The sequence below is a fragment of the Balaenoptera acutorostrata genome, chromosome 9 (genome assembly GCF_949987535.1).
Source record: "Balaenoptera acutorostrata chromosome 9, mBalAcu1.1, whole genome shotgun sequence".
Lineage (NCBI taxonomy): Eukaryota > Metazoa > Chordata > Mammalia > Artiodactyla > Balaenopteridae > Balaenoptera > Balaenoptera acutorostrata.
In genome coordinates, this window is record NC_080072.1 from 37,852,790 (window position 1) to 37,877,958 (window position 25,169).

Consider the following 25,169-nt stretch of genomic DNA (forward strand, 5'->3'; position numbering starts at 1 on the left):
CTGGCTGGGGCTGTTCATTCAAAGCTGCCCTTTCACACAATCCGTCACTGAGAGCCTCTGGAAACAACACCCCTGAAGTATCCACCCTGTAAAGGACGTCATCCCCTTGGGACGCTCCCGCCCCCGCCCCCATCTCCGCTTCATCTCCCTCCCTGGCGTCTTCTGAACTCTTTTTAAAACACACAAAAAACAAATAGCAGCACAGGTTTCCCTAGGCTTGCGTGACCTGAAGCTCAGTCAAAATGAACCTACATTTTAAACCATACCTTTGTACTAAACTCATGTTGACAACCACTAAATTCTTTCCGTTGCTCTGCACAGAAACTTACAACAACAAAAAAAGATTCATTTCTCTCCCTGCCCCCCAACCCCAAACTCTGCCCATTTAAGAAGCTTGGCTAAACAATCCACCAGGTGGGGGGAAAGCTTTTCTATGTGGGCAGCTCAGTTTCTGGAGCCCCTACCTTGGTAATTAGATTAACAGGCAAAATGTGAATAGCACAGACCACAACGGTCCCCTCTCCCTTCATGCTTTATATACCATTTAGTGCACATAACCCAGAGAAAAATATCTTGAATGGTGGCAGAAAAAAATATGAATTTGTGAACTATGCTAAAAATGGAAATGAGAGAGGATGAAAACAAAGCCAGCTTTATTTGTTAAAAAGCAACCCCAACTGATTGTAGTACTTGGTTTTTTGAGAAAAGGGCAGAAATTATATGTGACATTGAACTTGTGCTGTTGGTATGTTTGTCAGCTTTGTAGTTAATTAGCTTAAATATTTCTGTAACTTCTTTTAGCTTCTCTAAAATAGAGGACAGTGACCCTACAGCAACGCTTGTGTTTCTGAATGGATGAAGGCAGGGATACCTTCTGTAACCACCATCCCTCTAGAGGCTCTGAATTTGAGAAACCCTTTAAAACACATTCTAACTAAATACGTATAGTAAGAAGCTACTCACTTTGAGAATAAGACAAAGCAAAATAAGTAATAAGAATTGAAATACATGAACGTTGCCTCAGAACACCTACCTACAAGGAAAGTTATTGGTTTTGCCAAATACCATTCATATTTTTTTCAGAGCAGCTTGCTTTCTGTTTATGCCAGCAGCGAACACCTCTGTTTTCATATCAAATAGACTTCCATTTAAAAGTTAAAGAGGCATTGAGTAAACATGTTAGCTTTTGGTAATTCATTTTCACTAAAAGAGACACTGTCTTTTTCTTTCACCTGAACACTGGTGCCTTTGCCCAAATGTCTAAAATTTGCTGCTTATTGTCTGCCAAGAACAGATTTAGTGACTCCTCAAGAATGCTGTTTCATACCATGGTTTTACTTAAAAATAAGTGCAACTGCTTTATTCCCTTCCTTTGGTCTGACTGGTCACCGTTCACTCAACAAACACTCCTTCCATATCTACTGAGTAGGAGATGTACCCGCAGCGGCAGGCTCTCAGTAGCATTCAGGGTGACCTGTGTGGTGAAACTCCTCACTCCACATTCTTCCTTTACCTACAATTTGGGGCCACAGGAACCTTCTCCTGCAAGCTTCTCCCTCCTCAATCCTGCCCCTTAACAGGAAATATCTGGGAGACTTAGTGCATGAGCTTAGGGGACTCAGCCTCCTCAATGCTATTGCCTTCTTCATGTGACAAAGGCTCCCAAGCTACCCTAATGGACCCCCTTGCCCCCTAAGTTCCCACATTGCTCTTCAGCCCCTTCCCAGATCACCTGCCTGCCCAGAACCACAAATGTTCCAAACATAGGGTGTGCGTTCCTCTAACCCACTAGTCTTCAACCGGGGCCAGTTTGGCAGTGTCTGGAGATATTTTTCTCTAGGAGGGAGGGGGGGAGTATGCTACAGGCATCTAATGAGTAGAGGCTAGCAATTCTGCTAAACCTCCTACAGTGTACCACACATTCCCCCACAACAAAAACTGAAGTTCAGAAATCTTTAATCAGTTCGCTCCCTAATTCCATAAACAGCATAGGCGACAGGGTAGGAACACAGACTTTGGGTCAGACCACCCTGGTCCAAATCTGCCTCTGCCACTAAATTAACTACATGATGCCCTGCAAGCTACTTTACATTTTTGAGCCTCAGTTTCTCTGTCTGTAAAATGGACTTGTTATGAGGAGACAAGGATATAATATATATATATATATATATATATATATATAAAGCATTAGCACAGTACTCGCTGAACGGAAGGCATAATTATTGTTGCAATTGTATCATCATCCTTAGAAACATATCCCAAGATCCAGTCCCCTTGAGTCCCGTTATTTAATGGCAAACCTCTTTCCTATGAGCTTTCTCCCCGTAGTTCTCATAGTTCTCAAACCACAGATGCCACATGGAGCATGGGGTCTACCGCTCCTGCTGCTGGAGCCCTGGAAGGCATTATTAATTAATAGCAGAAAATTTCCCCAGGCCACCCAGAGTTGATCTTAGAATCCTTCTATACATATCAATAGTAGCTTAAATGCAACTACTAATCAGCGAGATTCGGCACATGAACTGAAGTGTATTTGCCATCTTTCATTAATATGTTATCTCTTACTAACCAGAGGTTATCTCTTGCTAGAAATAGTGAGTTCCTTATCACCGGAAGTACTTAAGTAAGGCTACCATGAAAGGGATTTTATTTTTAACATGCATGGGATTTTATGCATGTTCAGATAACCCTCTTAGCAGCCTGAGACCTGCATACCAGATCTGCAGCCCCTGTGCTCAAAATACAAGGCACAAGGAAGATGATTTGATGGGTACATTAGTCACGATAGGATAAATTCTCTGATAACCCCCAAATCATATAATAAAAGCTTATTTCTTACACATGGCACAGTCCAATACAAGATGGGTGGCTCTCCTCCAAGCCATGACTCAGGGATCCAGGTTCATTACATGTTGTATCTCTGCCACCCCGACACGTGGCCTTCATGTCCCAATGGAAGGAAAAAAGAAAAAGGATTGTACTTGAGAGATTTTATATGCCAAGCCTGGAAGTAATATAGATTACTTCTGCCCACATCCCATTGCCCAGAACAGGGTCTACGGCTCCATCTAACTGTGAGGAAAGCTAGAAAATGTTGTCTGTGTCCTCATAAAGAGAAGAATGGGCATTGGTGTCCTCATAAAGAGAAGAATGGGCATTGGTGAGCATTGGCAGTATCTGTAGTGGTCAGTAAAAATTTTTAAAAAACAGGAGTAAGACACAGTGGTAAAGGGCAGCGACCAGGACACATCCATGGGTCTAGCTTTGGGTAAGGCACATTTTATACACTTTGCTTTATTTAACATGTAGTAACAGACACTGTTTGTTGCCTATATAAAGCCACACACCTTTTCCTTTGCTAATCAGTATCTTCTTTGTTCAGAAATCTAACACCCATGTATTTCAGGAAGCTAGGTCCTTCCTATTTCCAGGAAGGTTAACCTAGATCCATTTAATTAAAAAATGGTAATTCCATTTTCTTTGCCAGTGACTGGCTTAGACATGAGCAACTGGCACTATCCTGGCCAACGAGACAGGAGTAGACATCCTCCAGGTGGGCTTTTGGAAAAGATTTTTTTTTCCTGCTGATAAAAGGAGAGAGAAGACAATAAACTGACTCTCCTTCTGCTAGATGTTGTCACCTGCATGTGATGTCTGGAGATGGGGCAGCCATTCGACACCATGAGGGAGCCAGCCAAAGAGGGTAACTCAACACATTAAGGATGGCAGAGGAGAGAGAAAGAACCTGGATTCTGATGATATCAATGAGACAATAAATTAATGGACTCTGGACCTGTTTTACTTCTGGAATGCTTGTTTTATGGAATAATAACTTTTCTTTGTAGTTTACTCTGTTTTTGGATGGGTCCTTTTGCTATTGCAGCCCAAATCATCCTAACTGATAGGTATGTGTTAAGTGCTTTAGATATACACTCTCCAAAATGGAGCTAGTGGAGACCTAAGGTTCATCTATATCTATCTCCCTTTGTCAGAGCAGGGAACTAACAGCTCCCCTCACTCTGTATCCCTTGCCCTCACAAAGTTCACTTTTTTGAAATCTAATACCTACTTCTATGAATAAAGTAAGTGTTGGAACTCCTGCTTCTATTTCTTGAGAGGACTGTGAAGATTAAATGAGTTGATACATAAGCACTTCGAGCAGTACCTGAAATTCTGTAGATGCTAAATATGTGCTCATATCATCATTATTACTGTAGTAGTAGAAGTTCTTTTATTTTTAATTTTTATATAATTTTTAAGGTTACTTTCCATTTACAATTATTCAAAACATTGGCTATATTACCCATGTTGAGAACTTTTGATTTTTATAAACTAAGGTAAACTTTATCAGTTGCTATATGCCCTCTGAGTGTCAGTTTGGCCCATGAATATAATGACCTGTTAATCGCTGTAATATTTCAAGGCAGAAGAGGGCTCCAGACCTAAAATTTAAACCTCAGACTAGTCTCATCTACCTTCAAAATCCCTAGAGTTTCTTCAGGGCCAGTACAGAATAATGGTTCTGAACGTTAAGTTCTAGGGTCAGATTGAGTTCCAAGCCTCGGCTCTGGTATTTATTAACTGTGTGTCAGGATTCAATCAGAGAAGCAGAACTAACAGGCAGTATACCATACACATATCAGGAGCAGGCTGGAATCCACAAACACAAGCTGGAACCCCACAAGAACAGACTGAAATCCATGTCAGTCTCTACTGCCTCTGACCTTGTTGGTGTGAATGTCCTGCAAAAGTCAACACCCTCCTTCAGGGGGGTAAACACAGGAGTCAGAGAAGCTAGGGAAAGTGGAGGACCAGCTGCCTCACACCAGTGACATAAGCCAGCTGGTCAGTGACAAACCAACCACTGCTTCCTTCCACCTTCCAAATCTCTCAAGCCTGTTTAGCGGCCCACCCTAACTGGAGTCATGCTGCACAGGGAATTATGAGAAATAGAGTTCAGCCTAGCCAGGCTGACACAATGCAAAGCCAACCTAGTTCTGGTGTTAAATTTCCCTAAGTTTCTGTATCTCCTCCTGTAGGTAAGTGGGGATAATAATAATATCTACCTCATGAGGCTGTTTTGAGGATTATTATAAATCATGCCTGGAAAATATTTAACACAGTACCAGGCTTATAGTAAGTTCTCAATAAAGCTAACTATCATTATCATTGCTGTTGCTATTATTATTGGTTTAAATGTCCTTCACTGACATTTTAAAAGGAAATCAGGTATAGGATTAGGATATTTAGTTTCTTGAGAGGAAAGGGTACTAAATTTCTTATGTGTCTAAATATAAGCCAGTCACTGTTCTAGGCAATAAACATTTTTCATAGTCTTTTAGGGTAAGTTTTATTATTACCATTTTAGATGAGGCAGTTGAAAAAACTAAGGAACAGAGAGGTTAAGTAACTGGACCCAAAGTCACACAGCTAGTGAGTGACAATGTGTGCTCTCTCTTTATACAGTAAGTCCCCTACACACGAATGAGTTCCATTCCGAGAGCATGTTTCAATTTGTTCGTAAGTTCAACAAAGTTAGCTTAGGTACCCAACTAACACAATTGGCTGTATAGTACCGTACTGTAATAGGTTTATAATACTTTTCACACAAATAATACATAAAAGAGCCCGCGAGCCACAACTACTGAGCCTGCGTGCTGCAACAACTGAAGCCCACACGCCTAGAGCCCGTGATCCACAACAAGAGAAGCCATCACAATGAGAAGCCCGCGCACTGCAACGAAGAGTAGCCCCCACTCACCGCAACTAGAGAAAGCCTGCGCGCAGCAACGAAGACCCAATGCAGCCAAAAATTAAAAAATAAAATAAAAAATAAAAAAATAAAAAAGACTTTATAAAAAAAAACAGAAAAATAAAGAAAACGTTTTTAATCTTACAGTACAGTACCTTGAAAAGTACAGTAGTACAGCACAACAGCTGGCATACAAGGACTGGCACTGAGTGAACAGGCAAGAAGAGTTACTGACTGGAGGAGGGAGAGGAGGTGGGAGATGGTAGAGCTGAAGGATCGTAAGCAATTAGGAGGCAGAGGGCAAGCTGCAGTTTCACTCACGTCAGATATTGATGGAACACACGTTCGCATCTTTGAAAGTTTGCAACTTTAAGGTTTGTATGTAGGGGACTTACTGTATATGTATAAATATAGATATAGATATAGATATAGATATATTGCCAAGAAGAAAAAAATGCAGGGTGATTAAAACTGGGTGATGAGAAAGTAGCATTTAAACTGCAGTTTGAAGGATGAGCAGGAGTTAACCAAATGAAGCAAGCAGAGAGAAAAGCATATGCAAAGGTATGCTGGTGAGAAAGAGCCTGGCATCTTAGAGGAAGAGAGAAGAGTTGGGAGACAGGACTGTGGTAGAGGAGGGGAAGGGGGAGGGGGAGGGGCTGGCAGGGGCCCATTCCTACTTCATCCTAAGTGGAATGAGAAGATCCAAGATGGCACAAGCTCTGTCTGTTTTGTTCACTCCAGTGTTCCCAGACCTAGAACAGTGCCTGCTGGTACACGGTAGGACCTCAATCAATATTTGTTGATTGAAAGGAGAGGATGGGGCAATAAGAATTGACTTATGTTTTAAAATCTCTAGTTGCAGGGCTTCCCTGGTGGCGCAGTGGTTGAGAGTCTGCCTGCTAATGCAGGAGACGCGGGTTTGAGCCCTGGTCTGGGAGGATCCCACGTGCCGTGGAGCAGCTGGGCCCGTGGGCCACAACTGCTGAGCCTTCGCGTCTGGAGCCTGTGCTCCGCAACAAGAGAGACCACGACGGTGAGAGGCCTGCGCACCGCGATGAAGAGTGGCCCCCACTTGCCGCAACTAGAGAAGGCCCTCGCACAGAGATGAAGACCCAACACAGCCATAAATTAAAAAAAAAAAAAAAAAAAATCTCTAGTTGCTGTAAAGTATGCATCTGGCCTCTCTTTGGTTCCTTCCAGTAACTTAGAACTCATTACTTACTTTCTTTCTCTTGGCAGGCCTTCGAGTACTTGAATATGACAGTCATATTCCTCTAGGTTTCCATTTCCCCAGGCCAGCAGATTCAGTTCACATTCAGGAACTCTAGTCAACGCTGTCAAAAGAACTTCTGCAGTGATGGAAATGTTCTATATCTATGCCATCCAATATGGTAGCCACTAGCCCCATGTGGCTATTGAGCACTTAAATTGTGGCAAATGTGACTGAGGAACTAGATTTTAATTTTAATTTAAATTTTAAAATTTAATTTAATTTTTATTTAAATTATTTAAGTTTTATTTATTTAACTACTTTGAATTTGAATAGTTCCATGTGACTAGTGGCTACTGCATTGGACAGTGCAGCTCTAGTTCTACATTCTGCCTTTTTTTCTGATAATAAATTGGATATCTCTGCATTTTCTCTGAGAGTCTTGCTTTCTTTAACTTCCTCTCCACCATAATTAACCAATTCTGATACCCATGTCTGTGTTGGCTTTCTGTCTCACGTCAACCAATTTAGTACCTAAGACCTAAGGATTAGCTGGCAGGCACCAGTTTTCAGAGCTGCAATTTTTTGCTTTCTGGACCACAGAATTCCTCTTAGTGATGAGTTCATTAACATATATATTTATGTATGTATACAAACATGTATAAAAAACACATATATTTATACCCCCTAAGTGAGGGCTGGGTGGGGATCTGCCAGTGGATTCATTATTTACACTGTGAAAATTAAATATTTACTTAATTTAATGCTGTGAGACCAAGAGTTAGTGTATATGTATTAATCGAGCTTGGTTCCTGTGCTATGGAATTTGACTCTCTGTTAAACATATTTAGTCAACTAAGCATATTCACCAGTAATATCTAATAATGACCAATAATGCCAACAGACCTCACCACCTAATCATTCAAATCAGCAAAGAGGACTGCCCTAGGAGATACAGATGAAGATCAGACAGTCTTTTGACAAAATCTGGGAGCTTTCCCATCTGGTTACCATCTAGAGAACCAAACAGTATAAAACGAAGAGCTAATAATGATAAGACTTTAGAAGAGGTTAGAAGAGAGATCAGTGAACTAAATACACTGAATTTCAAAGCAGGAAAGGTCCTTTGAAATGAGGCAGCAAAGTGCTCCCAAACTTGAAGGTTTTATCACTCTGCACACATTCTCTGAATGCATGCTATGTGCCAGGCATTAGGACACAGAGCCAAAGGACGTGGTGCCTACCCTTAAGAAGTTCATGGTCTACAGGGGAAACAAACATGTAAATTATTCCAATAGGTACAGTTGCCAGCAAATAAAAATTCAGAATATCCAGTTATATTTGAATTTGTGATAAACAATGAGCAATTTCTTTAGTCTAAGTATATCCCACACAGCATTTGGGACATACTTATACTAAAATAATATTTGTTTGTTTGAAATTCAAATGTAACTGTGCATCCAGTATTTTTATCTGGCAACTCTAAATACAGTGTAATACATGCACTATTAAAGGTGAGTGTTAGGTACTACAAGAAAATATCCAACAGACATAGACCTCAGAGTACATGTCAAAGAAGGATCACAAAGGAGGTGAGGCTCAAGCCAAATCTTTCCCAACCAATGGAAGTTAGCCAGGTGAAAAGAATCCAAAAGGATCAGTGTGCACAAAGGCACTGGGGTTTGAGAGAGTGGGGCATAATTAGGGAAGTGCATGTAGTTCAACAGGGGTAGAATAAGTAATAAGCAGAATTTCAATAACTGTCTGGGGGAAGAGCCAAAGTCAGAACCCAGAATAATGTTACCATCTAAGGGCTTAGCAGAGAAAAGAGAGTTCACAAATAGAGCAAGAAGGAACAGTCTGAGGAAGAAAAAGAAAACCATGAAGCCAAGAAGGGAGAGGTCCACAGTGACAAATGCTGTAGGCAGGCCACATAGAATTAGAGAAGATCATTGACTCTGCCAACAGGGCTGGCATCAATGACACTAACAAATCCATCTCAGTGGAATGTGGTGGCAGCAGGTTGAGAAAGGTCATGAAGGTGGCAAGAATAGGAGAAAGCAAGGTTAGATGTTGCTTTTCAAAAAAGTCTGGTTGTGAAAGAACTACCATGCTTCGACCAGGACAAACAGGGAACTTGTGTGGGCCCTGAACTTCAGAAAGGGCCCCAGTCTGGCTCCTCTCCAGCTCCACCCATGTCCATGTGGCCAAAGGGACGTGCTCACCTAGAGCCTATATGCTCCCTTTTAGGCTCTGGAATTCTTTACCCAAGTGGAACCAAGCCTGTTTTCAAAGACTACATAAGCCTCTCCTAGGTCTATCTTCCCATGAGTGGACAATGTCACTAGTGTGCCCATCCCTAAACCTGAGGCATGCCCATCCTTAAACCTCTGGCTGTTTGGAGAGGGTGCAGGGGATATGGATGGATCTTGGATAAGTGGACCAGGTGTCCACACTCTTGGATGCATGGCCCTTCATGATGTAGAATGGAGTCAGAGTGGGAAGTGGAGTAGGGTGGGCCACAGACTTCCATCTATAGTTTTGTCTCAGGCCTCACAAAAGTTAGAGGAAGTCTGTAAAAAGATGCAGTTAGAAATGGACATAAGGTCAAGACACGGTCCTTTTGAAATGAGCACAGTTTGAAAGAACCTGTGGTGAAGGGGGTATTGAAGCTATAGACAGAGAGGACAATGAAAAACAAGGTCCTTGTATCAGTCAGGAGTTCAGCAGCAAATATTTCCAATGAAGGAACCACTTAACAGAAGCGCAGGTGAGGTTAAGGGAATAAACAAGGAATGTTAATGCACCCAAAGACTAGCAAAAGTGGAAAGCTATTATATCGCAGGGCCCAGTGAGCTTGGGAGCTGCAGCTACAGTTATTCACAGAAATGCAACAAAGCAAGAAGGGAGCGGGAGGGGGCTTCCCTGGTGGCGCAGTGGTTGAGAGTCTGCCTGCCAGTGCAGGGGACGCGGGTTCGAGCCCTGGTCCGGGAGGATCCCACATGCTGCGGAGCAGCTAAGCCGACAAAGAGTAGCCCCGGCACACCGCAGCTAGAGAAAGCCCACGCACAGCAATTAAGACCCAACGCAGCCAAAAATAAATGGATAAAATAAATAAATTTTTAAAAAAGAAGGGAGTGAGAGGAAGAAATACCCCAACTTTTCTCTCCTCGTATCCTTGAGTTGGTGCCATTGCCTCCCACTAACTGAAGCAAAGCAGAAGAAACCAACCAGCAGGGTATGCTGGTGTCAATGCATTTCCCTAGATGCATTTTGCCAGTCTCTTAGGATAAAAGAAGGGGGAGAAGGAGTAGGAGGTGGATTTGGAAGGGCAAACGGAGATTAAATAACTAACACTGTCCCCAAGGAGGCAGGAGAGGACCTGACTCGGTGGAGATGTGAATAGAATGGAGAGTAAGCCGGCAGGAAGGAAATGGAAGGCATTTCTGTCTGATGACTATCTTTTTCTCTCTGCAGTTAGAGGGAAAAGTTGATACTGGAGGAGGGTAAGCAGGCTAGGGAATGTTTTGATTTTCCTCCTGTAGACAGCAGCTGGCAGTTAGTCTTAAGGCCTTCGTGCAGTATAGGGAACACCCTAAAATAAGGCTATTTCCCCCCATCCCTTCCCCAAGTAAGAGGAATGTCACATTCTCTCATGCTTCCCTCTTGCTTCCCTACACTGACTAAGCAGAACTGCAGAGCAGGCAAAAGTCTTGGTGGACTTATCCTTCTCTCTTTCCTGCAATAACCTCTAAACCCATCTCAGCCTCAGGCAAAACAAACCTTCAGCAACTTAGAGCCCCATACACATCAGAATACTTCTCTCTCAAGTATTGACTCATGGTTCCAAACGGCCTCTCTCTCTGATAGGTCCCTCCTCTGACCAAATCAAGACTCACTTCCTGTTAGAAGAAAAATAATTTTTAAAATGAATTTTTACTACATTATAAAGAACTAGCAGTCTTACCTCTAATCCTCCCATGAGTAACTGGATTAGAAAAATACCTCTTTGTCCCAAAAGGGACATTTCAAAGATGAGCTGAAGAATTTGGAATGTTTAGCCTCAGATGCTCCCTCCCCCCACCTCCCCCACCTTCTGCAACCAACTGGCTCTAGATCTAAAATGACTCCTCTTCCTTCTATGTCTGAAAACATGCCATCTGGTTTCTTTAACATGAAAAAGGAGAAGGTGAAACAAGATTCTGGTTTGGGAAACAGAATCTCAGTCCATAGGCAAAAGTCTTTTTCCCTTGTGGGTTCTTAAATGTTGGACAAGATTAAGGTTTAATATCGAGACAGCGAGCTCCCCAGAGATAGCTTGAAAGACTGGTATAAATCTGGCAGCACCGACTTCACACAGCCACTGCACGTAAACAAGACCAGTCTTCTCAGAATCCTCTATTCTTGAAGTGTGGGTGGCGGTCGTAGGTGGTGGCATCCATTTCTCCAGGATCTGCCACCCAACTCGCTAGACTGACAACTCCCTCTAGGGCCACCTCCAGCCCAACGCAAACCCAGCCTCGCTAAGAGGCACCTGCTACCCATCCCTGAGTCCTTGGGGGCTGAGAAGGTGGAATAGATATATTCCCTCTCTTCTCCCTCCCACCGTCGACAAAAGCCGGCTCTTTCAGGTCCAGAGAAAGATCCTATGTGGTTTCCCACTCAGCGCCCCTCCAAGATTCTGGGACAGGAAACCAATAGTTTCAGCTTGAGACGAGGGGAAGGGGAAAAAAGCTGGAGCGGGGGCAGGCGAGGAAGGGGTTCATGGGGGGCGAGGGGGGCGGGGAGCGCAAGGAGTAATTAAAGAGGCTGAAAAGCAACTCCCAGGACCAGGGGAACGAGGCAGGGAGCAACACCTCCTGTTTTACACCTGGCATCAGGCCACACCTCTTTGCGGGACCAGGACTGAAGAGAAGTCCGCCGCAGGGAGGGATGCGGGGCGGGATGCTGGGTGGGATGCGAGGGCCCAGCACTTAAGGGCTCCTAGTGGATCTTGAGACCCAAGGAGCAGAAACCCAGTCGATCTGCACTGAAGCCTCCAGCTCACTCCGCGCTTCTTCCCTCCACTCAGGGCTCGCCCCTAGTACCCGGAAATGCAGTCTTTCAGGTCCTCCAGGTGGAGGCCAGACGCTGGGAGCTGCTGGGTTGGGACCCGCAGTGGGGTGACAAAGAGCAGAGAATTTTTAAACCTTAGAAGGTCAGACCTGAAAGGGCCCTTAGAGAGCTTTCTAGGGCCCTAGTCCCTTGTTTCCCACACAGGAACACTGAGGCCTGGGAGACAAGGACTTTCCCCAAATACACACAGTAAAGTGAAATGGATCCAAATGTGAGTTAAAAGGATATTTAACACTGCAGTCTGCGGAGAGCCGGTTAATCAAGGAAACGCAAAGGCAATTTACTTTTGGGAGGGGGGGCGGACATCAGCTTTGAAAAGAAGCATTATAAAATTAATTTCCGAGACAAGGAGGTGGGAGTGATGGAGAGAAAAAGCACTCAAGGCTCGGCTCACCAAAATTTAATTTTGATTATCTTGAATGGGCTCAGATCGCCTCTGCCAACATCTCACGGTGCTAATATCACTGGGCGGCAGGGCCCAAGCAGCCAGTTAAACTCCCACCAAGCCGGGCCTGCGCACAGCCCTGCTCTAAAGACACCCTCTTTCTTCGGGTTAAAAAAAAAAAAAAAGAAAAGAAAAAAACCCACAAAAAACCCACAAAAAAACACAACACACAGTTAACCACCTGTCAGGGCTGAGGACACAATGAGGCGCTTCGAAAAAGAGCTTTTCATGCATGCGTAATATATTTGTTCAGCTATTCACTTAATGAAGCTGATAAATGTGATGCAAGACAATAGTCAAGTTAATCTATTTAGTAAAATGTTTTTGAGACTTTCAGGCTACGTTAAGGAGGGGCGCTTTCAGCGACATTTTCATTTAAATGCGCTCCTCTCCCCTCTTAGGCTGCACAAGGGGGCTCAGGCAATCTATGTGAATATAATTTCTTATAAATGTGTCTTTAATGGGTTTAATTCACCCTTGCCAGCTGTTTTGGGGGCTATTTTGTAAGAGCAAAACAAACGTTTCAGGCTTGGAAAGCTAGTTAAAATTAGTTTCGGTCAGCAAGGCCAAGCTATATTTCCTGCAAACCATCTGCTTGATTGGCACAATAGAAGGATTTTCAAGGAAAAAGGGGGGAGTGAGTGTGAAAGGAATGAGCGGTGCGGGGAGATGCTAGAAAGGGCTGGGGCGGCCGGTAGCTCCCTGTGGCCTATTCTGAAGGTGAACCCCTTAGAGGTGTCTTAATAGAGCGGCTCGCCTAAAGAGCTGGGGCTGTAGGAAAGCTCTTACAGCCCGAGCCGCGCCGCCCTCCTCCTTTGCCTCGCGCATCAGCTCCCTCTTTTTCCCTGGGACGGCAGAAGCCAGGAGGCGGGTGCTAATTCCGACGCCACCGCCACCCTGCAGCCTGCCAAACTTTCAAAGCATTCTCTGTTGGCGGCTCCGGTCGGAAGCGCCACGGCCTGGGGGTTTGAACCCTTGCAAAGTGCGACCCTGGGGTCCCAGTCTTCCCGAACTTAAGTTCGTTATCTTTTCGGAAGGCGAGGAATAATATATCAAGCCACTCTCTACTTCTCAGGCACTTCGCCTCCCCATGGGTGGCCTGCACTTACCCGGGGCAGGCGCCCACGCCTCGACCCACACAGGAGAGGGTGCGCCATGGCCAGACCCCGGCGCATCGGGCAGGGACCCGACAGTTATCCAAGGCCCCGGGGGCGTGGCGGCGGGGAAGAAACCCCAGACGGGTTCCGGGAGCCCTTCCTGCCTTCCCAGGGAGGCTCCGGCGGCTTTGGCCTCGAAGGCCCCGGGGGCCTCGGCTGCCTCTACTGAGGCCTTCCCCCAGCGAGCGGCGGCGCCCGCGGCACAGGCGAGGATCTGCACCCCAACCGGCGCCTCCGATTCTCTCTTTTCCCCTCCCGTCTTTATTTCCCCTGAAAGAGAAACAGACAGAAAGTCCCGCTCTGGGAGAGAGGACGCTAGTGACTTCTCTGAAATAAACTTGAAGATAACGACATTACAATGAATGGCAGGACGAACAAAACCCCAAGGGCTCAGGTCAAACGGCATTAGTCACAGGTCTTAGCCGCAGCCGCCGGCTGAGCAGTCCCTTAGGCTATGGCGCAGTTTGAAAAGACGCGTTCAAGGAAATCACTTAAAATAAGATCCTTTCGTCCGATTTCTTGCTTCCTTAGGATTTATTTTGCCTTTTCACGGGCCGCCAGCCCTCGCCCCCGCCTTCACTCTTCCCCTTGGAAAAAGTCAAAAAGGCTATGGAGATGGACCGCTGGAGGCCAAGAACACGTGGATCGCAGCAAGGGGTTGACCCATCTTCCAAAAAATGTCAGGCCTCCCTTTTTTTTTTTTTTTTTTTAAAGGATTTTCTTATTTATTTATTTATTTATTTATTTTTGGCTGTGTTGGGTCTTCGGTTCGTGCGAGGGCTTTCTCCAGTTGCGGCAAGCGGGGGCCACTCTTCATCGCGGTGCGGGGACCGCCCTTCATCGCGGTGCGCGGGCCTTTCTCTATCGCGGCCCCTCCCGTCGCGGGGCACAGGCTCCAGACGCGCAGGCTCAGCAATTGTGGCTCACGGGCCCAGCTGCTCCGTGGCATGTGGGATCTTCCCAGACCAGGGCTCGAACCCGTGTCCCCTGCATTAGCAGGCAGATTCTCAACCACTGCGCCACCAGGGAAGCCCCAGGCCCCCCTTTTAAAAGAAGAGACATTAGCAGCAGTTAGTCTAGAGTGAGGCAGAATGGCCGGGGTGTGTGTGTGTGTGTGTGTGTAAGGGTGGGAGCCAAGGAGCGTGGCAATTGTCAAGATAGTAACTGTAAAAACTACACCCAGGGAAATACCTCAGCTGGAGAGGAGGTCTAGGGAAGGAGGTGGGGGGTCAGGAAGTGCCTTAGACTGGCTTTGAGTCCTTACCGCCCCTCAATACAAAACCCTGCAAATGTAGGCTCTATCTTCCAGTAGACTGCAGTCAAATGCTATACCCCTGAGCTACACCCCGACTTCCTTGATGGGAAACCCAACACCTCTAGTCCAGGCTTTCCTCCTTCCGGGAACTGGCAACCGCTCCTGGAAGGGGGGTATGGGAGGAAGGAGGGAGGGAGTGCAGGAGGAGGAGGAGGAGGAAGGGAATGAAGAGGGGAAAAAGAAGAGAAGACAAGGAGGGAGAGAATGCAAAAACCAGAGCTGGTCCTCCTGCTTCCAGAAAGCAGTTGGTGGGGAGGGGTGATAGCGAATGAAAACTCTGTGGCAAGGTTAGAGCACAGGTGTTCAAATACTTTCGACTTTTTCTCCCCTATTTTATGGCAAAGCTTCAAAAAGAGGAACATTTGAAGTTCTCCAAAGACCTGTCTCTTTCGTTTCCAGGGGACTCCAGTTAACTTGAGCAACGCATTTCCCATATTTAAATAGCCACTTATTTAACAGTTGTTCTTTCCTTAGTGGTTTTCCAGGGCTTGCTGCCCAGAATGCCTCCATAAACAGTCTTGGGCTCAGAAACTCCGTACTTGCGTCATGTTGGAGCATTAATTCGGCTCCAGAGCCCGACCTAAATAACTTTTTAATCTGAATCAAGGGAGAGCTTTAGCAGGCTCCATCTCTGGTTTAATGTGATATAAATCGCAGATGCACTTTTATTGAATGGTTAAAGCAGCGACATGGAGATCATCAACACAAAACGCCCTGAACAAAACCATCGAGAGAAATAAAGCTGGTTAATAAGATTTTTGAGAAAGCTTTGTGTTAAAAAGCAAAAAAGGAAAACCAGCTGAAGGTGACAGTTAGTTCATGGTTAATAGGATCAGGGCGGCCTGGCGGGCTGCACACTTCTCTTTGGGGAGGTTCAGCCACACTAAAGAAATGAATGGGACATTTTACACATCTGTTATCTAGCCGAGCTGAGAAACGGAATTGAGGCTCAGCGCCACCCCAGCCCCAACCCAGCAGAAAACAAAGTACTGTCTACAGGAAGATTCTCATTTGAGGCACCAAATTAAGTAAGAATCGTCTTTCCTGATGTGGACCAACATTTTTGGGAACCGCGTCCTTCGTGCTGTTTTCACGTGTTTGTACATTGCAGTTGATGAAGAAGCAGCAAAACTTTGGCCGGGTTAAGCACCCGCAATGGGTAGGACTCTCTCGGGACAAATCCCAACCTTCGCTGCTGTGTTTTTAAAAGTCCAGGCTGTGAGTTTCTACTGAAACTGCCGAGGGCTTCTAGAGGTTAGAAAAGAGCCAGCAGAGCACCCACAGCGTCCAGGTGTCCTTGCCTGAGGCAGCTTCCAGCAGAGGTAAGCCCTTGGGAATGGAATCCGGCTGCCTTGCCCCTTTTCGATGCTCTCCTCTGATCCACCCCCGGGTGAACTGCCGTTTGTTCCTCAGTGACACTTATAAAGATACGTCGCTGAAAATCGTTTTCTAAGTTGCTGGGAGTTTGCAGGAGAGTCATATTACTATTCAGGTATCCACTAACTCTCTCAATCTCAATTAGTTTCCCAACATGAAATAACTCAAATCAAGACCTCCCCCCTCCAATCCTAGGGACGCACATCCAATAGCCCCAAAGCATCAATTTCAAGTCTCCCTGGGTTATTAGAACGGCACTCCCCTACCCCACATTTATTTAACCCACCTATCACATCTGCTTTATGCCTCAGCTGGAGTAATGTATAGGGCAGAGACCAAAGAGGGAGTATATTTTCATGTTCACTGACTTGAAATTTTCCATTGCCCTCCCCACAAGGGGGGAGGATTATTTTGCTGATTGCCTGGAGATGAATTTCTATGAATATTTATTGATTTATTTTCCAGGCTCAGCAGGGGAGCTGCAAATAAATTTAGTGCATTCTTTAAATAATTCCTTTTCTATGAGGCAAGATGTCATCTGAAACTTCTAAATAGGCATTTAATTAGCCCGGGTGTTGCTTCCGAACAAAAACTCCCGGCGAGAGCTTTGGGGGCGCACTGTATTGCAAAGAGGCGGTCGATACGCAGAATTGATGCGCGCCAGCCTTTGTTGCCAGCCCATTGTGCGGGCCATGCTTATGAAGACTAATCCAATCATAAATTGCACCCCTGCGCCAATCAGCGCGCCCAGAGCCTCCGGCGAATGAAGCTCGAGTGGAGAACTTTGTTGAACTTCATTGTCAGAGCTGTCACTTTTCAAAACGCTTTAACGGGCGGGCCACTATAAAACCATCACCTCGACGGGAGGACCGAGGAGGACTCGCAGACACCCAAGTGGGATCGTTACTAGAAGACATTTGCTAAGCCCAAGAGAGAGGGCGGGAGGGGCGGGAAGCCCAGCATTTACCCTCTGGCCACTGGAAGAAGGGTTTTTCCGCCCGCCCCTCGCCTAACATGATGTTCCCCGGCCTCCTCGCGCCCCCAGCCGGGTACCCCAGCCTCTTGCGCCCCACGCCCACCTTAACATTGCCCCAGTCCCTGCAGTCGGCATTTTCCGGCCACTCGAGCTTCCTGGTGGAGGATCTGATCCGCATCAGCCGACCCCCCGCCTACCTGCCCCGCAGCGTGCCCACCGCCAGCATGTCGCCCCCTAGGCAGGGGGCCCCTGCGGCTCTCACAGACACAGGGGCCTCGGACCTGGGCTCCCCGGGGCCAGGCAGCCGGCGGGGCGGCTCACCGCAGACGGCCGTCTCCCCTGCCAGCGAGCCCACGTTTCTGAAGTTTGGAGTGAACGCCATCCTTTCTTCGGCGCCCAGAACTGGTAAGTGAAAGCAAAACGCTAAGGGCCGGTCTAGATGCAGAGTCCTTCTGACCTCAGTTTCCCACACGCAGCGGGTACCCACGCTCACAGCAGTGCACACACGTACGCAAGATCCCCGAGGCCCCACTGTCAAGCAATGTGAGACTTAGGTTAAGACGATTCCCGGGAAGAAAAGCCTCCAGGTTCGCCCCACCCTCAGAATGAATTTGAACACCTACAGTCCGAGCGCGCACAGTTCCCTGGCGCAGTGAAATTGCGCGCACGCCCCTGGACGTCTGCGTTTCTGTCCTTGAGCTTCTGAAAGCCAGTTTTTGTTAAACCCAAGACAATATATTTACTAGCTTAGCAAGTATTATCGATCTGCAATTCTTTTCTCCCCCCCCCACCAGTTCTTCTATCTCGTTAGTGCCTAGGATGACATTGGGGGGGGGGGAGGGCGCTGAGGACTACTGGGGGAGGGGGTTCCACAGATAGAGACAGTGTTAGGAAAAGGTTTACTTTACTGTGTCAGTACATTGAGTAAGATGCCTTTGACACCAGCCGAAAGGTTAATCATGTCGTGTATTCACTGTGCTGTACAATAATCATGTACTTAATCAAATTCCCTGTCTCCCTCCTTCTCTTCCTCCTTTCCTCACTCTCTCCCAGAAACGTCCCCCGCCTTGCTCCAGAGTGTCCCTCCCAAGACCTTCGCCTTTCCCTACTTTGAAGGCTCCTTCCAGCCTTTCATCAGATCTTCTTATTTCCCAGGTAGGTCTCACCCCCCTTCCTTTCAGGAGGCTGGGCGTCGTCCCAGCCCCACCCCGTCGCTCCCTGCCCCGAAGCCATATTTCTCCGTCCACCCCACGGGGTTACGCTCCGGTTCAGAGGTTGCAAGGCGTACAACATTCACGAATCCGTCGCGCCAATTTGATGCCCTATTTAGCACAAGCAGTGACTGCTTGACACTTTGCACCAATTCCCTGCTCTACAAATTAGCAGGAATTGTCATGGTCCAAATTTGAGGCGGTCCCCTTCCCGGCGAGGAGCTGTTGGCATCCCTTCACGCCGCCGTTTTCCCACAGAGTCAGTGCACTTGGCCACGATTCTCCACAAAGGTTTCAGCACCATGACCAATTGGTCAGCTCCTCCGGGCAGCCACACACAGACCAACCCTCGCCCCTCCAAGCCGCCGAGAGACACCTACCAGCCGGGGCTAATTTCTCTTTAAGACTCATTCAGGGCTTCAGGCTTTTCACAAGACCACATGGGGTGCCCTCTTGTGTGGGATGCCTGGGGTCGCCCAGGGGGAGGGGGACTAGATCCTCCCACAACCCCAACCTTCTATTTCCAACCTGATTTCCCAAACTCTTTCTCATACCGTCCCCCCACCGCCATACCGTTTTAAAGATCCTAGAGCTCGTAAAATAAGTCGGAGGGAAGCCCATAATAGGGTCCCGGTTTAAAGGAGAATCACCTTAAACAGGTTCCAGGACGTTTTCATCCTGGAATCCCAGTGGTGACTCAAACTATGGCTCAAAAACTCTGCAGCTGGTCAAGATTAAGGAGACAGGAACTCTTATAAAGGGAAGAGAGACTGGGCATGGTCGTTGGGGGATGGGTAGAACCTCGACAGCACTTCCAAATATCAGCGAAAGAAACAAGCAATTGATTTTTGAAAGGGGGAGAGAGAATTCACCCCCCCTCACCATTCATGCTACTGCTGATAATGGAATTTGCTCCCTTTCTCCCCCATCTCAATGCGCTAACAAAAACAACCCGAGCTTTATAAATAGCTTTTCATGTCCATTTAATGAAAATGATTCGGGGAAGAGAAGCCTCTGCCATCAGTATTCTCCCAATGGTCTTGGCCTGCAGTTGTGTTTAGTTTGAAAGTGTAAATCTCTTTTGTCCCAGTAATATATGGCTTTCGCTGCTTGTCCTTAGTCTTTTTCTGTTAGTTCATTACTACACAATTACCATTCACGCTTCATTAGAGTCTCTGTTTCTTTTGGGTTTTTTTTTTTCTCCCTTAAAGCGAAACTCTCCCCCCTTTTATCATGCCAATACCCATTGGGAAGCGGTCAATGTGCTAATTAGCTGCCACTTTTCATGTATTCTGGCCGAATTCTTTACGTTTTGTGGGGGAGGGGAGGAAAGATTAATATAAAAAAAGATGAATACTGATTGGATTTTTTCAAAACATAAAAAATCCAAAGCGGATTTTCTCCTCTCTATCAAATCAGTAAATCACCTCGTTTTCATCTAAAGAATGCAAAAGCCACAAACGTGTTAAAAGCTTAGGGGGGAACCCAGTGGCTGGCTACTTTATTTTTACAATTTACTTTTTTCTGCAGCTATATTAGCTGATGCACGCAAGTTAGTTTCCCTGAGACCGTTGAATGGAAAAACGAAATAGGCTATTGTGGGGGGTCTTTTCTGTGTTTCCGTGGTTTTACCTAATCCGGGTTTGCACGGTTGAAAGGGAAAGTTATTTGGGCAGAAAGCGCCTTTCACTCTCGCAGGTTTGTAGGTTCGTAGCCTGTTCTCCAGGGGGAGAAAAAGGAGAGCTTTAAAGAGATGAAGGGATCAGAGAGAAAAACCTAAGGAGGCCGCAATGGTGGGGCGGACGCCACCGGCCCGGGCGGGCCACCGCCCACTCACTCACCTCGCACCCCTGGCCTCCGCAGCGTCCTCCAGCGTCGTGCCCATCCCGGGGACCTTCTCCTGGCCACTGGCCGCCCGCGGCAAGCCTCGCAGGGGCATGCTGCGTCGAGCCGTGTTCTCCGACGTGCAGCGCAAGGCGCTGGAGAAGATGTTCCAGAAGCAGAAGTACATCAGCAAGCCCGACCGCAAGAAGCTGGCGGCCAAGCTGGGCTTGAAAGACTCACAGGTGAGGGCAGTCTCCCCAGAGCCCCTCCCCCCACGCATCGTACGAACGGGCATGTTCTCTGAAACCGCTTAGGTCCCATTGTACAGACGCGGTAAGGTTCAGGGAGGGAGTAAGTGCACGAGCCAGCTTCGCGGAGGCTTATCGCGATAGGCCGCCACTCTCCCCGCCCCGTCGCTCCCGCGCCCAGCGTCTCCCCCACCCCCGCCCACCTGGGCCAGGTGCCGGAAGAGAGGGCGAGAGGTGCGTGCAGCCGAGCTGGTGGGGGTAGGGTGCGGGCCACTTCCGGTCCGAACTCACTTTACCGGGTGGGGAGCCGGCAAAGAGAGGAAGAACGGGGCCTCCTTCCCGCCCACTTGCGGCGGCGGCGGCGGGGGTTCCGCGCTAAGAGCTGCTTCTCCCCGGCTCTCACCCCTCTCGCCCCAGGTGAAAATCTGGTTCCAGAACCGACGCATGAAGTGGCGGAACTCCAAGGAGCGCGAGCTCCTGTCTAGCGGGGGCTGCCGCGAGCAGACCCTTCCCACCAAACTCAATCCGCACCCGGACCTCAGCGACGTGGGCCAGAAGGGTCCCGGGGACGACGACGAGGAGGAGGACGAGGGCCCGGGCAGCCTCCGCCGCCGCCTGGCCTATCATCACCCGTCCTCCGACCCTCGGCACCTGCGGGACCCGCGCCTCGAAGGGCCGCTGCCCCACTCGCCCGCGCACTCTGGCAGCCCCGACAAACCTTCGGACTTCTCCGACTCCGAGGAGGATGAGGAGGGCGAGGAGGAGGAGATCACCGTGTCTTAGAAGCCCTCCCGCGCCCGGGGTACCGATTATAAGTGCTTTGAAATTGAAGAGGTGGGATTCGGTGCGTGTTCACTTGCCCCCGCTGCGCAGACGCTGCGGCTCCCCGCTGTAGAACTGTCGCCTCGTCGAGGGCACCCTGGCCCCTTCCATTGCCCCCCAACGACATTCCCTTGCCCCACGCCACCTACCAACAGCCCTCTCCGCATAAGTTAAATTTAGGTCTTGGTCCCAGCCTTAACTTTGCCGCGAGGGCCCCCGTCTAGCTTCCTTATTGCAAGATATTTTCAACACAGTGGGGTGTTCACTCTCCCAGCCAGGGTTTAGCTGTGAGCCAGGCCCTGCTGGTCTACAGCAGCAACAACCCTATAAGGTAAGAAACCTTTTCTGAAGTAGGAAACCGAGATAGGAGTCACAACATCAAGCATATAACTTCAAGACCCCTGACTTCCTAGATACCTCCACCTCCCCACCTTAGGTAGCGAGGGCCTCTTGCCCAACTCCAGACACTGGTAACCCAGTCTTCCCGTAGCAGTGCCCTTAGAAAGCTCAAGAATTTCAAAAAAGAGGGGCTTCCCTGGTGGCGCAGTGGTTGAGAATCTGCCTGCCAATGCAGGGGACACGGGTTCGAGCCCTGGTCTGGGAGGATCCCACATGCCGCGGAGCAACTGGGCCCGTGAGCCACAATCACTGAGCCTGCGCGTCTGGAGCCTATGCTCTGCAACAAGAGAGGCCGCGATAGTGAGAGGCCGCGATAGTGAGAGGCCCGCGCACCGCGATGAAGAGTGGCCCCAGCTTGCCACAGCTGGAGAAAGCCCTGGTACAGAAACGAAGACCCAGCACAGCCATAAATAAATAAATAAATAAATAAAAAAGAAAGGCAAGTAACTTTATGTCAAAAAAAAAAAAAAAGAATTTCAAAAAAGAAAAAAAAAAATCTACCCGTGCCTTATGGTCTAAGGTACCACATAAATATTGAGTCTTTTCTACGTGTCATATTCCAAATGCTCTCTGGGCAAAGAAGTGAGTTCTGTAAATGGGAGGAAGAGTCGGCCTCTATTTCGAGTGTGTGTTTTAAAGCCTTTTCTTTACTATTTCTGCATGCATAGTATATGCACCAAGCACTCTACCTTGTGCTCTTTTATTATTTCTGGGAAGGTTTCACTGAGCACTGGGCATGATGTGAACAGAGAGAGACCCACAAGCCTCTTTGATTTTTTTTTTTCATAGACCTTTGCTGTCTTTGCACAGCTTTTGTGAACTGTACACTATTTTGTACACTTGTATGGATATTTTATACCAAGTTTATTGTGAATGATATAAAGGACTGACTAGATTTCCTTCTCTCTTTTCTTGCAATGGTTTTTAAACTTTAAAAAGGTAGCTGTTTAATTGAGTAACTTATAAAAAAATACTTATTTTGTATTTTTACCATGTACAGATTTTTACATATGTATATATGTATCAAATGAACAAATGTTAAATAAAAAGTAGGATGCACACAACAATAAAGTGTTATCCCTAACTTACAGAATGTTAGAGCTATTCTAGTGCAAGGAATGCAGCTATTCTAGTCCAAGTGATGCTGGAATTTACAGAAGGTATACTCATATTCAAGAGAGGAAGGCACTTGTCTAAAGCACCCAACTAGTTAGAGGACAAGCTAGAACTAGAACCCATCTCTTACTCTCGGGCCAGTGCCTTTTCTGCTTCCCTGTACCATAAAATAGCCAATTTTGCTATGGTTACAAGTAAAATAGCTCCAGTCAAGTGATGTCAACAAGTTGAGTCTGTGATGATCCTTCTCCCCTACTCTAAGGACTGAAATGATGGACTAGAAAACAACAATGGAAGTCAGTTTAAGTGGTTCAACTTTGCAATGGTTTTTCTTTCCCTCCTTGAAGGCATATTTCCTAGTCCCCAGGGAAGCCCAAAGTTGGTTTTGACTTCTGTGTATGAACTGATTTTAATAGGAATGACATCTACAGGCAGAACTTGGGAGCCCAGATACAGACTCTGGGGCTCCCCAGTGAAACTAAAGTTCTTTAAAGACTAACTTTCAGCAAAAATGATTTATTTAACCAGCAACCAGTAAAGAATATCAGGTTAGAACCCTGGCAAGGGCTCTGTGCTCTTTGAGAGACTGATCTCTGCCACATCAGCCATATAACACATTTGTTTATTGTCCTAACCCACACCACAACAGCCAGGAAAAAAAGTTGTTAAGCTTAAATTTCAAGAGTTTGCATTATATTTGAAATTTGAATATATTCTATTCTCAACTCTCTTTTCAAATAACACAAGCCCTCTCTATGCTAAGGTCCTGATATCCTGCCCTGCTGGGCCCATTCCTGACACTGGCAATCACTGTTTTCATTGTCATGGGAATTTGGGGGGAAAATTATCTTAATTATCATAATTATCTTAATTCAAGAAATCTCCCACATTTCCCCCTCAATACATATGAAAGTGTTAGCGTGGTGTCCTGCATATGGTAGGCATACAATCTTTCAGACAGGAAACCCTCTCTGCTCTGAGTGATTCAGGCTATTTTCTCCTTCCCTCTCCTGTTGCCCAGAGAGATAACCAGAGATGGAATCCTGGCCAGAAATGGCCCACCTCTCCCTCTCTGCCAGCTCAAGCCTGCAGTTATTACTTACAGTCGAGAACTATTTTCAGGCATGGGGATGGATTTGTGTCTACATCAATCTAGTGGCACACCCGTGTGCATTGCAGCATTATTTACAATAGCCAAGAGATATTCACGTTCACATCATTCCCATTATTCACAATAGCTTCCGCAACCCAAATGTCCATCGATGGGTGAAGAGATAAAGTGGTATACACACACGATGGAATATTATTCCACCTTAAAAAGGAAAGAAATCCTGTCACATGTTATCCTGTCAACATGAATAAACTTTGAGGACGTATGCTAAGTGAAATAAGCTAGTAATAAAAAGGCAAATACTATATGATTGCAATTATATGAGGTATCTAACGTAGTCAAACTCATAGAAACAGAAAGTAGAATTGCAGTTGCCAAGGGCTGGGGTCACAGGGAAATAGGGGGTTGTTCAATGGGTGCAGAATTTCAGTAATATTTCAGTACTGGAAAAATAACTCACATGTTAGCAGATTTAAAAATCCAGCAATGGCCAAAATTATGGCAGGCAAGTGAAAAAAATCTGAGGTAAGCAATATATATATTTTTTGTTTGTTTGTTTGTTTTTGTTTTCGTTTTCTTTGCCACACCACACGGTGCGGCTTGCAGGATCTCAGTTCCCTGACCAGGGATTGAACCCAGGCCATGGCAGTGAAAGCCCGGAATCTTAACCACTAGGCCACCAGGGAATTCCCTGAGGTAAGCAATATTATCATGAGACAACGTAAAATTCAAACCAAGAAGTATTATGTGATGTAAATAAAGTTTTTTTTCTGTATTAATAAAAGTTAAGAAAACCCAGAAAAGGAAAAAAATATACTCTGGAGGTTTTTAAAAAATGTATGCTACTCCCCCATATACACAAAGCTTTACTTCTTGAGAATTACAAGTGGCACATTTTGGCTCATTTTAGTACCAATTTTAGCTGAGCGTCACAAGGGTGAGAATCATCTTCGTTTTGCATACTGTTTTCCTAGCGTCATGCATAGTCCCTAACATGTATTAGGTGTTTGATATGTATTGAATAAATAAATAAATTAAAAGGCGGGACAGAGACACTCTAGAGTCTAGACCATAGGTCTGAAAGTTGA

General features: G+C 46.5%; 1 protein-coding gene across 1 annotated transcript; it reads left to right on the forward strand.

The window, feature by feature from the left end:
- The first annotated feature begins 17,388 nt into the window (after window positions 1–17,388).
- On the forward strand, window positions 17,389–21,416 carry DBX1 (developing brain homeobox 1). The gene is made up of 4 exons (XM_007174819.2): window positions 17,389–17,755; window positions 18,404–18,505; window positions 20,425–20,627; window positions 21,051–21,416. Exons 1-4 carry the CDS (start codon window positions 17,389–17,391, stop codon window positions 21,414–21,416), a joined length of 1,038 nt encoding a protein of 345 aa, XP_007174881.2.
- Window positions 21,417–25,169: the final 3,753 nt, after the last annotated feature.

Coding starts and splice junctions, on each gene's coding strand:
- DBX1 (XM_007174819.2), top strand. CDS start 17,389: ATGATGTTCCCCGGCCTCCTCGCGCCCCCAGCCGGGTACCCCAGCCTC. Junction 17,756..18,403: donor TTCTTCGGCGCCCAGAACTG/GTAAGTGAAAGC, acceptor ACTCTCTCCCAG/AAACGTCCCCCGCCTTGCTC. Junction 18,506..20,424: donor CAGATCTTCTTATTTCCCAG/GTAGGTCTCACC, acceptor TGGCCTCCGCAG/CGTCCTCCAGCGTCGTGCCC.